At 36.3% G+C, this 14,456-nt stretch overlaps 1 protein-coding gene across 3 annotated transcripts in view; it reads right to left on the bottom strand.

Annotated features, from left to right (window-relative positions):
• Window positions 1-8,306: 8,306 nt before the first annotated feature.
• The window catches only part of LOC126268152 (xenotropic and polytropic retrovirus receptor 1), a 237,758-nt gene continuing 231,608 nt past the window's right edge, over window positions 8,307-14,456 (bottom strand). For all 3 annotated transcript variants that reach the window (XM_049973695.1, XM_049973693.1, XM_049973694.1), the window contains exon 11: window positions 8,307-8,944. In XM_049973695.1, coding sequence (XP_049829652.1) covers window positions 8,695-8,944 — 250 coding nt within the window. In that variant the 3' untranslated portion in view covers window positions 8,307-8,694. The remainder of the gene's footprint in view (window positions 8,945-14,456) is intronic.

Below are 14,456 nucleotides of genomic sequence, written 5' to 3'. Positions count from 1 at the left end.
CTAACCTGCTCACTCTTCAGTTTGCACATCTACGGAGGGGAAGCACATGACCACAATCCAGGGATCTGCTTTCCCTCACATGACTACCCAAACCCTCTGTTACAGCCGCAGAATACATTTTATCGCTCTACATAGTTCTACAGCACTTACATTGCATAAGACATTTAAACTACCACAAGAACTCAAAAATCTTAGCAGTAACCCAAACACTTTTAAGTCTAAACTGAAGAGTTTCCTCGTGGCTCACTCCTTCTATTCTGCCGAGGAGCTCCTGGAAGAGCTAAAAAATTAAGCAAATTCCTGTGTTACATTGTTGATTTTCTTTATTTAAACTTACGACTTGTCACCTGAAAATGTTTTTTTATGTTTCATTTTATCTGTTTCTAATATCGTGTTATAATTTCATGTCTTGACTCGTTACATGACCATGGAAACTTCTCCTTAATTTGGTCCCACGGAACAATAAATAAATAAATTAATATTTGTTTTTAACCAACTTCATTTAACAATAAACATTAATTTTATACCATTAAACATTATTTTTAATAATCTGTGATTCTTCCATCCCCTGAAAATAAGGAAACTATTAGTCCTAGAGAAAAAAATGTATAAGGCTTTTTTTTGTAGGAAATTAATTTAATTCTGTACTGGGAAACATTTTTGCAAGAAGTCGTGGTTTGTGAGCTATTCAAAAATAATATAAAAAATGTGACCTTTAAACACTACCCATCCTAGTGCTCACACACCACAGGTAGGGACTCTTGGTATATTGTTCATGACACTCCTTCCTATCAGTCTACTAAAATTTGCAAGTATACGAATTCCCCATTTGCCCTTTTTTGGCGTTTGTTGACTGGGCTATAATATAAGTTTGTAGGGGTCTGAGAAAACTAATTTATTCGGTTTTAAACAACAGGAAAAGATCATCTGAGCCCTGGGGGAAACTAAAAAGAAACAACACTGCAAAACTATTTGAAAAGCTAAATCTAGTGTCAGTCTCAAGAGACTGTCATTTTCACAAAGTCAAACTCGCAACTTTTCGAGGGCATTACTTCTTGCACCAGTATGACACTAGACACTGAGCAACTTACATGCTATTTAGCATAGACAAAAACTATATGAAAAACCTCCACATTGTATGGGCATTGAATTCATAAATAAAATCTGGAAGGGGAAATGTAGCTGTAGGGGACCTGGAAAAGTTTCCTGACATTAAGTGCTACTATAATTTAATGCTTGTACCATTGAAAAGATGAATGAAATAAGTATTAGTGTCAATGATGTTGAGAAACAGTTGAGATCAGTAAAACGCAACAAAGCTCCAGGGCCTCATGGAATTCCTGTCAGATTCTATACTGAATTTGTGGCAAAGTTAGCCCCTCTTCGAACTAGAATCTATTATAGATTCCTTGAACAAAAAACCATGCCCAGTTCTTGGAAAAAGGCACAGTTCACATTTGTCTCCAAGAAGGGTAGTAGAAGTGATTCACAAAACTAATGTCTAATATTGATAAGTTGTAGAATGTTAGAAAATATTCTGAGTTCAAACATAATGAGGTGTGTTGAAGAGAATGACCTTTTCAATGCCAGCCAGCATGGATTCTGAAAACATTGATCACGTGAAATCCAACTTGCACTTTTCTCACATGGCATACTGAAAGCCGTGGATCAAGGCAATCAGGTAGATGCTGTATTCCTTGATTTCCAAAAAGCATTTTAAGCATTTTACTCAGTACCACATCTGCACTTATTGTCAGAAAGCATGATCATATGGGGTATCAAGTGAAATTTGTGACTGGACTGAGGACTTTTTGGTACAGAGGAAGCAGCATGTTATCTTGGATGGAGAATCATCAGATGTAGAATAACTTTGGGCGTACCCGAGGGAAGCGTGTTGGGACCCTTGCTGTTCACATTGTATATTATTGACCTTGCAGACAACATTATTGTAACTTCAGGTTTTTGCAGTTGATGCAATTATCTATAATGAAGTACTGCCTGAAAGCAGCTGCATAAATATACAGTCATATCTTTATAAGATTCCAAAGTGTTGCATAGATTGGCAACTTGCTTTAAATCTTTAGAAATGTAAAACTGAGCCCTTCAAAAATGGAAAAAAAAATATGGTATCATATGACTAATATCAATGAGTCACCATTGGAATCTGCCAACTCATACAAAAATACTTTGCAAGAACATGAAATGGAATCATCACAGAGGCTCAGTCATGAGTAAAGCTAGTGGTGGACTTTGGTTTATTGGTGGAACACCAAGGAAGTGGAATCAGCCTACAAAGGAAATTGCACAAAAATCACTAATGTGACTCACCCTAGAATATTGCTCAAGTGTGTTGGACCTGTACCAAATAGAACTAACAGGGGATATTGAACATATGCAGAGAAAGGCAGCATGAATGGCCACAGGTTTGTTTAATCCATGGGAGAGTGTCGCTGAGATACTGAAGGAACTGAACTGAAAGGCTCTCGAGTATAAATATAAACTATCCACAAGAAAGTTTATTTACAAAATTTCAAGAACCAGCTTTAAATGACGACTCTAGGAATATACTTCAATCCTCCACATATCACTCATATTGTGATCATGGGGATAAGATTAGAGTAATGACTGCACCCACAAAGGCAGTTAATACATCTTACGGTCATTTGCAGAGTACTGATGTAGATTTAGATAGTGTAGAAGATTGTTTGAATGATAACCATGCCAAACAGTGTGTCTGGAGAAATAACACTCTGTGTGTTACAAAAGATTCATTTTATTAGTCTGTATACAGTATTAGAATTTACAAGTGACTTGTGTAATAATCTCCGAGTCTATGAGCCACATTATGTGATGATAAAGATTTTATTTGATTTGAAATGAAAGGAGAAAACTGATTTAAATATATTCTCTTATCTCTTAATAAGAAACGTTCTTTCCTGCTTAAAGATAAAGGACTATCGGCCTGACGCAGGTAGAGTGCAGCCCTTCCACTTGTGGCACTGCTAGTAGGAAGAGGAGGGGTGGTGGGTCCCTTGCCCCGACCACCTTTTACCCGCAAGAGAGAACCCTGGTTCTCATTTTGACAGAAAGCTTGGTCAACCTGGGTCTTGGTTCCATTAAGTACGCTAGATTGTGCAGCAGCTTCAGCACACAAGACCATATTTTTGTTCTTTGGGGAGTGATAAGCAGATCAAATGAACACTAGATACGGTTATTTATAGTTTTTGTGGGTGCTCAAAAGGCCTTTGATTCATTTAGCTATCCTCCTGCCATGAAAGCCTTAACTGAGCAGGGGACAAATGGCCTGTATTAAAAAATCCTCAGTTTTGTTAGTGGCAGGGAAACGTCTTAAGTTCCCAATTGACAGAGGACTAAAACGATGTGATCCCATCCCTCCCAAGCTAGTCTCTGCCATACTGGAAAAGACAATGTTAGAACTGAACTGAAAAGAAAAAGGAATGAGAATCAGTTGGAACAGGCTTAACAACCCTAGATTTACAGATGACATCATACTCTTGGTAAATGTTCTTGAAGAGCTACAGATAGTGGTATTGGATCTCACTCCAGAATATCAGACAATGGGACTGAACACAAACCATTCCAAAACAAAAGTTGTAGCTAATAAATGGAGCATGGTAGGAATCGTGCAGCTCAAAAACACACAACTGGATACTAACAGAGAACACATTTATCTTGGCCAGCCTGTAAATCTGATGGGAGACACAGGACGAAAAATCAAACTAGACTGGCAAGTATTTTGTTGTGGGAAAAAAAAAAAAAAATAAAAATAAAAATAATAATAATAATAATAATTCATGATCGGATGACATCGCTGCTGGTAAACCCTTCGGGATGTGAGGTTGTGGTCCATGAAACTCTTCTGTTCCTGACATTTCGCCCAGGACTGCGCTGGACATCCTCAGTGGTGCTCCTCCACTGAGTCTTGCTGACTGACCAGACATACATACTGTAGGAAAGGGGGGCATGGTCGAAGTAACACATGATGGGCAGAGATAATCCTTATCAAAGATAAATCTTAACTATTGATGGTCGTCTTGTCAAAGATAAAATTGTTTAGTGATTCTGCTGAGCTACTGTCTACATGTCTCTAAGTTTCATTGCTCCCATTTTATATTAAAATTATCCTGATGCTTATAAATTTCAATTGCTTTTCTATGTAGTCATGGATAATAATTTGAGGTTGTAGATAAAATTTCTGTTTCAGAACAGTTCACTTCGTGGTTTCTTGACCGAGGAGCATTCTCTGTTACAGTTGATTTCTCTATTTTCCCTAGCTGGCAAAGACTTTTATGCTTTTTTTAGCTGTGTATTTACACTCCTCCTTGTAGTTCCAATATCAACTTTACGACATGTACATGGAATTGTGTATACACCCCATGTTGACAGAGGAGGGCTTTATTCTTCACAGATCGGAGTACTTGACTTATTTTCTTTGCTGGTCTAAAGACTGGTCCGATGTCATGTTTCTGTAAAATCTTATTGACCTGATCCATTACTTTTTTAATAAAAGGGAGAGAAACTGTATTTTTCCATCATTGTGTTTCATCCTTGTACTTCGGTCTTCTGTTCCTTGGTTGCAAAATTCTCTTTACCTCTTTCCACGAGTAGCCATTTTTCTCGAAGACCTGATTCAGAATTTTTATTTCAGTCTCCAGGTGTTCCGACATGCATATCTGTTTGGCTCTACTGACAAGACTTAATGACACCTCTCTTTTTTTTTTTTGTTTCATCTTGAATTGGAGAGATAGTTGTCTCAAGAAGAGATTTCTGTCCTTGCAAAAGGAGGAAACTACGCTATAAGACCTGGGAGAGTACTAGTTGAAGATATTATTGTGAATATAGAAGCAGGTATACAAAATCTCCCCCGGCGAAACTGCAAATGCAATTTGAATCGAAACCACCAGGGTCTTTTGCCACAATAAACCTTTGGAAAGTAATTTAACAAAAGGCGAGAGGAAGGCTCTCAGAGATTTAAATGCAGATGAAAAGATAGTGGTTCTTCCTGCTGAGAAAGGGAATGCTATGATTGGTATGACTACAGAGGATTATTGAAGCAAAACTTTGAACCTTTTAACCTCAGGACAGTACAAAAAAACTTACGAACTACCCCACAGCCAGCATACTGAGTAAAACAAATAATCTGATTAAGTCATCTACCTCTATTCAAAAAGAAGATAAAAGAGCTTTGTTGAAGAGTGGAGCTATGTGTCCTAGACTTTTTGTTGTAGCCAAAATTCATAAAATAGATTTTCCATTGAGACCCATTGTTAATGCCATCAGTTCTCCCATGTATGAAATAATGAGATATCTGGAAACCAGTTTACAACCATGTATTGGGAAAACTGACTCATATATAAAATACTCTCATCATTTTATTGAGAAACTTGAAGGACTTATTCTGGATCCTGAAGATATTCTTGTAAGTTTTGACATAGTGTTCTTATTCATTATGATTCCAGTTAACAAAGTTATGATTTTCATAACAGATATTTTTCCAGGAGATTTGACTGCTCTTTTTAGACATTGCCTTACTTTGTGTCAGTTCCAGTGGGATGATGAATTTTATGAGCAACTTGATGATGCAGCAATGGGTAACCCATTAGGTCCTGTGATTGCTAATTTCTGTATGGAGAAATTTGAACAATTGTCTCTGGACAAAGCAAATAAGAAACCATCTCACTGGTATCAGTTTTTAGATGACACATTTGTACTTTGGTCCCATGGTAGAAAGGCTTTGAATGAATTATTTGATCATATAAATAAAATCAATGAAAATGGAAAAGTTATAACAGAATATCTTTTTGGATGTTTTAGTTATGAGACGATCTGATGCAAGTTTGGAACATAAAGTTTTTTGGAAAGTAACACATACCGACAGATACTTGCATAAAAACTCCAATCACCATCCACAACAAAAGAGAAGTGTCATTAAAAGTCTTGTTGATAGAGCTGAACGGATATGCACATCGGAACACCTGGATGCTGAAATAAAACGTCTGAAGCAGGCCTTCAAGAAAAATGGCTACTCGGGGAAAGAGGTAAAGCGAATTTTGCCACCAAGGCTCAGAAGACCAAAGGACAAGGATGAACCACGATGATGCAAAAATACAGTTTCTCTCCCTTTTATTAAAAAAAGTAATGGAGCAGAGAGGTATGATTTTACATAAACATGACACCAGACCAGTCGTTAGGCCAACAAAGAAGATAAATCACATACTCTGATCTGTGAAGGATAAACGCCCTCCTCTGTCGATATGTGGGGTATACAAAATTTCATGTACGTGTGGTAAAATTTATATTGGAACTACCAAGAGGAGCATAAATACATCGCTAAAAGAGCACAAAAGTCTTTGCCAGCTATGGAAAATAGAGAAATCAGCTGTAGCAGAGCATGTCTTCAGTCAGGAAACCACAAAGTGAACTGTTCTGAAACAGAAATTTTATTTACAACGTCAAATTATTATCTACGACTATGTAGAGAAGCCATTGAAATTTATAAGCATCAGGATAATTTTAATAGGAAAAAAGAGGCAATGAAACTTGGAGACGTATGGATAGTAGCTCTGCAGAATCGCTAGACAATTTTTATCTTTGACAAGGATTATCTCTGCTCATCACGTGTTACTTCAACCAAGCCCACCTTTCCTACAGTATATATGTCGCTCTCAGACGTCTGACCAGTCAGTTGGCAAGACTCACGGGAGGAGCGCCTTTGAGGATGACCAGCACAGTCCTGGCAAAATGTCAGGAACAGAAGAGTTTCTTGGACCACGACCTCACATCCCGAAGGGTTTACCAGGAGCTGCATCAGATTAATAACCAACTTGAAGGACATCCTAGAGAGAACAGCCACTATAAAGGGGCAAAGGGTCGGCCATGTTGCCAGAAGAAATTATGAAAATTATGATTGAGGAACAAAGTTAGTGCGGGAGCGGAGTCCAACCAATGGGACAAAGACCTGAGGAAGATCAGCTGTGGATCAACTGGCTGAGTATCACCTGAGACCTTCCTGGAGGAAGTAGTTCCAGAAATACCTCAGCTCAGTACTTGGAGAAGCCACATCATTTAATGAAAGGAGTGGCTACTGCTGCTGATGGTGGATTGTAGATCGCTACTCACTGTAGAACTACACTTGAGAAATGGTCAGGCATACAAAGAAGGACAATAACTGTCTGAGCTTTTGGGCTCTGACTCTCTGGGAATCTATTCTAACAGGGCCAAATTTTTGTTCCGATGGTAGCATGAAAATAACAGTCTGCCATTACACTGGCTAGACTCCTAGAGGGATTAAGGTAATGGCTCCTGTACTATGAAATGTTTCTCCAATTCAGCTGGCTGATAGCTTTAAGACAAAAGACACTTTAGTTATAATAGAAGGAGTAGAGGTGACCACTCTCCATAGACCCGAGGGTTAGGCAGAGAAGATATGTACGAAATTGAAAATGTAGGGGTTTCAGACAAAGTCATCCTGTATCCATAATTATTAGTAGTGTTCATACTGAATCACTGCAACAATCATGAGGTGAAATGTGTTCAAGTGCTGTATGAACTATTGTTCAACAGTTATTGCATTGGCCAACAACCAAGCTCTCTAAGCTCCTATTCAGTCATTGCTTGGAAGTGATTTATGAAAACATGATAAAAACAAAATCAGGGATTTAAATCACAACAGAAGGGAATGGAAGCCTATTATCAGTCAAAGCAGTACCTCACTTGGTGCTGGAAGTGAGATGAGTTGGAGATGTTGGTACATCCCCAAGTTTCACACCCAAATGGAATGGCAAACAAGATAAGTTTGTTATCACCAAGTTCTCACAACATCAAAACTACTCTTGATGGTGGCGATGCGAATGAGTTCTTTGAATATGACTATAAACTTAAGATTTATTGATTAAAAAACAAAATTAATTTTGGCAATATGCTGCAACTTTGTTTGCTATCAAAGACTTTTTGAGTTAATTATTTGCTGGAAGACACACGATTCTGTTTAATATTGCTGGAGTCTCACTTTTATGGTGGTAAACAACATAATTCAATTTTGAGAATGAAAGAAAAAGAAGAGGCTTCATTTTATCAGAATGTAATATTTGCAGTGTAGATGTAGTATTTATAACTTTATGATTTGAACAAAGGGCAGTCTACTTCTTTTCGTCACATTACAAGTGGATTTCTGCTTACAGAAAAAGTGTTTGACATTTCTGCTCCAACTTTAATATCAGTTCAGAAAAAAGTTTTTGAATGGTAGCTAATGAAGAAAAAATATTTATACATATACATTAAAAATAAATATTAAAATAATTACTATACTTTCAATAAATACTTTTAAATATTTACATAAAAATATTACGCTTCTACACACAGAAATACTCTTGATAAAATGTCAAATCTACAGGCAAGAAATGAAATGAAATTTGTTGATTCTTATGAAATTTGTGTTGTTTATCACAATAAATACTTCTAAATATTTACATTGAGATAGTACTGTTTCATACACAGCAATAGTCTAAATGAAATGTTGCAAGACAAGTGAGAAATGAAATGAAATTTGATGATTTTTACAAGATTTTTGTAGTTTCCTGTAAGTGAAAAATTAAGTAAAGACACTAACATAACACAGCCATTTTGTGGAATATGTGGAGCTTTTAGAATTACACACTCCAGTAAAAATCAGCATCAGTTGTCTTTGGCCTCAAGATTGGTATCTGAATCTTCACTGATTAAAGTAATTTTTTCTTCTTTGACCTTTTTCGCAGTTTTTCTTTTCTTTCTATTCACAACACCATCATCCTCATCCATCATTCTGATAATCTGCACCTGGTCAGATGAATCTATTGGTGCTATTGATATATCTCTTACTGCACGAAATTTGCCACAGTTGTTAAGATGTTCATTTTCCAAACGGAAGAAGTTCCACACGAAGCGTCTGTAAAATGTAAGTAATGAATGGAAATCATTATTATTTACTTGTGTCAAATATGTCTGAATGCAGATATATGCATGACAATAAAAAAAGCACAAACTGCAAAACAAAGTACGAAGACAATAAGAATAAGGGTAAGTTATATAACATTGAAACAAATTTCAGCAACATCTGATGTATTTGTTGTTCATCCATATCATCCTCTGTACACATATGAAACTGAATGTATGAAGGTATGATTGAATGGGCACTCAAGGATGTATCCAGGATTTTGTCAAAAGGGGGAGGGGTCTAATTTGTTAAAGAGGACTGTAAAAAGACTCATGTTTTTCATTCATTTCTAAAATTTCCATAAAGGATGATTAATCATTTTATTCAGCGGTGGTCTTGGAGTTTTTACCAAGCGGAGATACAATCTCCACACTTAGGATGCTGTATTTTGGCAAAAAGCAGACATGCTCCAATCTCTCCTCTCTTCCAAGGTCATTTTACACTCTTCTTCTTTGAGACTGGGTTTAAGCTGAGGGAGTGATCAGGAAAGAATTAGTGCTAATTTTTTGGGACACCATGATTATTATAATAAAGAAATCTCTGTTCGACAGAGAAGCTTGGATAATTTTTGGTGTTGAAAATGCAAAGGATCAGGAATTATTCAACCTTACTCTTTCACAAATTTCCACATTTAAGTACACATATTTCCCTTTTTGTGGGATAAGAAAGTTCATTTTCTGCATTAAAGAATTTCTCAACAGACAAATTCATGAGCCTAAATGGGGAGAATTTGGATTATTATTTATGGCTTTTAGTTCCAAGAGTTTCCAAAGAGGTGCTCAACTTGCCTTCAATATAGCTCTCTTCATTTAAGTAGAGGGGCTGCAGCTTGAAGGGAATTGGGAGTGTTCCAGGAAAGAAAGGTATTCGGAAGGAACTGGCTGTATCCTATAGTGAGGGACCAACCCTTGTATTTGCCTACATGGAAAATGGGAAACCACAGAAAATCATTTTCAATGTTGCTTGTAGATCGATTGAAACCATCTCTCCTCCCAAATCCAAGGATCTCTAGCTCAGTGGCTCAACACGCAGACTACCCCAAGTTGGTGGAGAATTTGGATAAACTGGTTGTTACATGTTGTTTTAAAATGAAATAAAATGTGTAACAACAAAAGATTACATTCTGACCTTACATGTTTTTCCTTTAATTGTGTATGTTTAGTTATCTGACAGTGTGTGAATGCATGCATATTTTAAGATTTTATTTTGCATGGAATAGCTGGCTTCAGTTATTGTATTATTACAGGAGTGTAAATACATTTTGGATGAAAATCTGTTAGAAATAAACTAACTATAGAATGTGCAGTCATCCCATACCCCTTTGGTTCTCCACTAACCCCTCCCCAATGCTGAGTATCAAAACTGGTTTTCATAACTGAGTACCGCCTGGATGACCAGATTGAACAATTGTTGCCATTTGTGCTACTAATGATAGAAAGTTGAGCAAATTTTTGGATGATACAGACAAATCCAAGTGTATTTTTATGCACTGATTCATATTTATTGTTGTTTTTAATGATATTTACTGCTCCCCTGCCTTGTTAAATACTGAAATATTGCCACTCCAAAGTTCTACCAGCCTCCAGATAATGAATCCAGTGCTAACATTAGGTAATAGGTAATTTGGCTATTATATTAACAGGTACATATCTTTAACTTACATAATACTAGTGGATGAATCAAAACTGATTTTCCTGTTCTGTCTTGTTGCAGACTTATCCGTAATTAGAAACTATCACAACAGCATACATCACAAAAATAATAAATGGTAGCACTTACATTGCATTAAACTGCTTGTATGAACTGAATGATTAACAAAGCAACAGCTAAACTCAAAAAGGCAAACAATTTGGTCTTTTGCTAAAATATTGATTTTATTTATTTATTTCTTGTTCCGTAGATCCAGTTAGTGAGTCAATCACAAGGATATGGAACGTGTCAAATTGTAGACGTTTCAATTTAAACTTACAATAAATACAAAGGGAAATTCAATGCCAAATTGTACATAGTTTAAGTAATACATACTATAAATACAGTAATAGATACAAAGTCAGCTGGATAACATAACAACCATTTAACAGAAAAAGGAGTTTCAAATAAACATTAAAGATAAGAGCACAAAGTTAAATCAGATATTAGGCCTACAAGAGTAAATACAGGTACAGCCAATTTGTTGTGTGCTAATGCTCAATGCACAATAAAATTAGTTGAACTACTTCTAGGCACAATAAGTTCAGTGATGGTATACATTTTTTTTTTCAGATATTCATCCACAGTATAAAAAGATTTCTCTGTCAGGTAATCTTTGAGCAGTTGTTTAAATTTTGGCAGTTCTGTATGAACACATTTGATATGTAGTGGTCGAGCATTGAACAGCTTAATGCTGGAGTAGTAAACTCCTTTTTGTACCAGAGTGAGACATTTCATTTCGAAATGTAGATTGTTTTTGTTTCTGGTGTTATAGCCATGGAATTTACTGTTGTCTTGGTAAATAGAATAATTTTTGCACACAAAGGTCAGCAAGGAAAAAATATACTGTGAGGCAGTTGTTAGGATACCTATCTTACAAAACAAGTGCCTCCAAGAGTGTCTTTGATGGACCCCACACATTATTCTGATTGCTTTTTTTGGATGGTGAAAACTTTTTTTGCAAGTGGTTGGTTCCCCCAGAATATGATAGCATATGACATCAATGAGTGGAAGTAGCCAAAGTAGGCAACTTTAATGGTGTCAACTTCAGCCACTGAAGTAATTACCCGTAATGCAAATGTTGCCGAGCTAAGTTTTTTACATAGATGAAGAATGTGAACTGACCAATTACATTTACTGTCTATGTAAGCACCCAGGAATTTTGTATCTTCAACTTTCTATATTTGTTGATCTCTACATTTTATGTTAATTTCATTGAGATTACTTTGTGATGTATGGAACCTCATATAATGAGTTTTATCTGCATTGAGTGAGAGACCATTTGAGGAGAACCAATTTAAGATGTCATTAAAAACAGTACTTGTAGTTTGTTCAAGATCATGATCAATCAAATCGTCAATTAGAATTGTTGTATCATCGGCAAACAGGTTAAATTTGCTGTTTGTCTCAGAACAAAGGTCATTAATAAATATGAGGAACAGCAATGGGCCCAAAACGGAGCCTTGAGGCACCCCACATGTTATTGTGCCCCATTCAGATGAGGCAGGTTCTCCAGAAGAGCCATTTAGCATTACAGTCTGCTTCCGATCCTGTAGATATGATTGCAGCCACAAGCCAACAGTGCCACCTAAACCATAGTATTCTGCCTTTTTCAAGGGAATTTGGTGGTTTACAAAGTCAAAGGCTTTCGTAAGATCACAAAAAATATCCACTGGAGACATTTTTTTGTTAATGGCTTCCAAAACTTGGTTGCTGAAAGAGAATACTGCCTGTTCAGTACAAAGACCGGGACGAAAACCAAACTGATTTTTCCTGTGACTGTGGAAGTTGAGATGGTCTACAATCCTCCTGTGCACGAGTTTTTCTAGAATTTTTGAGAAGGTAGTTAATAGGGATATTGGGCGATAGTTTGTAACAATGCTTTTATCACCTTTTTTTAAAGAGAGGAATCACTACAGCCAACTTTAGTCTGTCAGGGACAATCCCTTGTTGTAAGGATGTATTGTATATCTTGCATAAGATGGGGCTAACAAATTTATAACTGTGTTTCAGTATTTTACTAGAAATATTGTCCACACCAGCAGAATTTTTATTTTTTAATGATGTAGTTGCTCTTATGACTTTGCTTACAGTAACTGGAGGTAAAGATAACTGTGGGATTCTGTTGCTAATAGCTTTCTGTAGGAGGGACAATGATTCTTCTATAGAACCATTACAGCCTGTCTTCTCTGCTGCTCTCAAAAAGTGGTTATTAAATATTTCTGCTACCAACTCAGGTTCCTTTATGATACTGTCCACTGTTTTAATCTCTACCTGAGACATGTTCCCTGTTGTCCTGCCAGTTTCCCTCTTTATTACATTCCACATAGTTTTAATTTTATTTTCTGAGCTTTCAATTTCTGATTTTATGCACATACTTTAAGATATTTTTATAACCTTCTTGAGAATGCTACAGTAAAGTTTGTAGGGTTGTCGTTTCTTTGGATCATTACAAGTCCTCTTTGTTCTACAAGATGTTATTATTCCTGTAGTGATCCAAGACTTCTTGGCATTGCCTATATGACTATTTCTAACTACTTCTTTTTTTGGAAAAGATGGACTCAAATACAGACATGAATTCATTTAAAAATGAATTTTACTTTTTGTTTACATCTGCTTCTCTATAAACTGGGCTCCAATCTATCTCTTTTAGGCTGTCATTGAATTTTTTAAGGCCCTGTTCATTTATTATCGTAAAAGATTTCCAAGAATTCTCGGAACTGTTGCACACACTGATGTAATTGAGCCTAAGCAATTGACGACCATGATCAGAAAGACCAAGGATTGGATGTACAGTGATCTCATTGCATTTAGACTTGTCTATAAATATATTATCTATCAGACTTTTACTGTTAACAGTAACCCTAGTTGAGAAATCTACTATTGCCATCAAATTGTAAGACTCCATTAAATGTACTAAATCAGCTTTACTATTGCTCTCATTTAGGAAATTAACATTAAAGTCACCAGTAATTATCAAGTTCTTGGACTTTGAGTACAGAATGGATAATAAAGAATCTAAGTGCTTCAGAAATACATTCAAATTCCCTGAGGGAGATCTATACAGTGCTAACACTACAGCCGTGAAGCCATTTACAGTAATCTCAACACCACATACTTCAATTTGTCGCTCTATACAATGGCTCTTTAAATCTAATGCATTGTAAGAGATGTTATTTTTTACATAAATTACCACTCCACCATTTTCCATGATGGTTCTAGAGTAATGCGCTGCCTGACAGTAACCACTTAGCTGTAACCTTGCAATGTCTTTCATATGATGTTCACTAAAACATGCTATTAGGGTTATTGCAAATTTTGGTGATAAGAATCTCAGTAAATTAGCTTACTATGCCTACTTTCATTCACTGCTTTCGTATGGCATCATATTCTGGGGTAATTCATCGTTGAGTAGAAAAGTATTCATTGCACAAAAACGTGTAATCAGAATAATTGCTGGAGCCCACCCACGGTCATCCTGCAGACATCTATTTAAGGATCTAGGGATCCTCACAGTAACCTCACATTATATATATTCCCTTATGAAATTTGTTGATAATAATCCAACCCAATTCAAAAGTAATAGCAGTGTGCATACCTATAATACCAGGAGAAAGGATGATCTTCACTATGCAGGGTTAAATCTGACTTTGGCACAGAAAGGGGTAAATTATGCTGCCACAAAAGTCTTTGGGCACCTACCAAACAGCATCAAAAGCCTGACAGATAGCCAACTAACATTTAAAAATAAATTAAAAGAATTTCTAGATGACAA

Source organism: Schistocerca gregaria, chromosome 4 (genome assembly GCF_023897955.1).
Source record: "Schistocerca gregaria isolate iqSchGreg1 chromosome 4, iqSchGreg1.2, whole genome shotgun sequence".
Lineage (NCBI taxonomy): Eukaryota > Metazoa > Arthropoda > Insecta > Orthoptera > Acrididae > Schistocerca > Schistocerca gregaria.
Note: the sequence above shows the minus strand (reverse complement) of the source record. Positions and strands in the feature narration are given on the sequence as shown.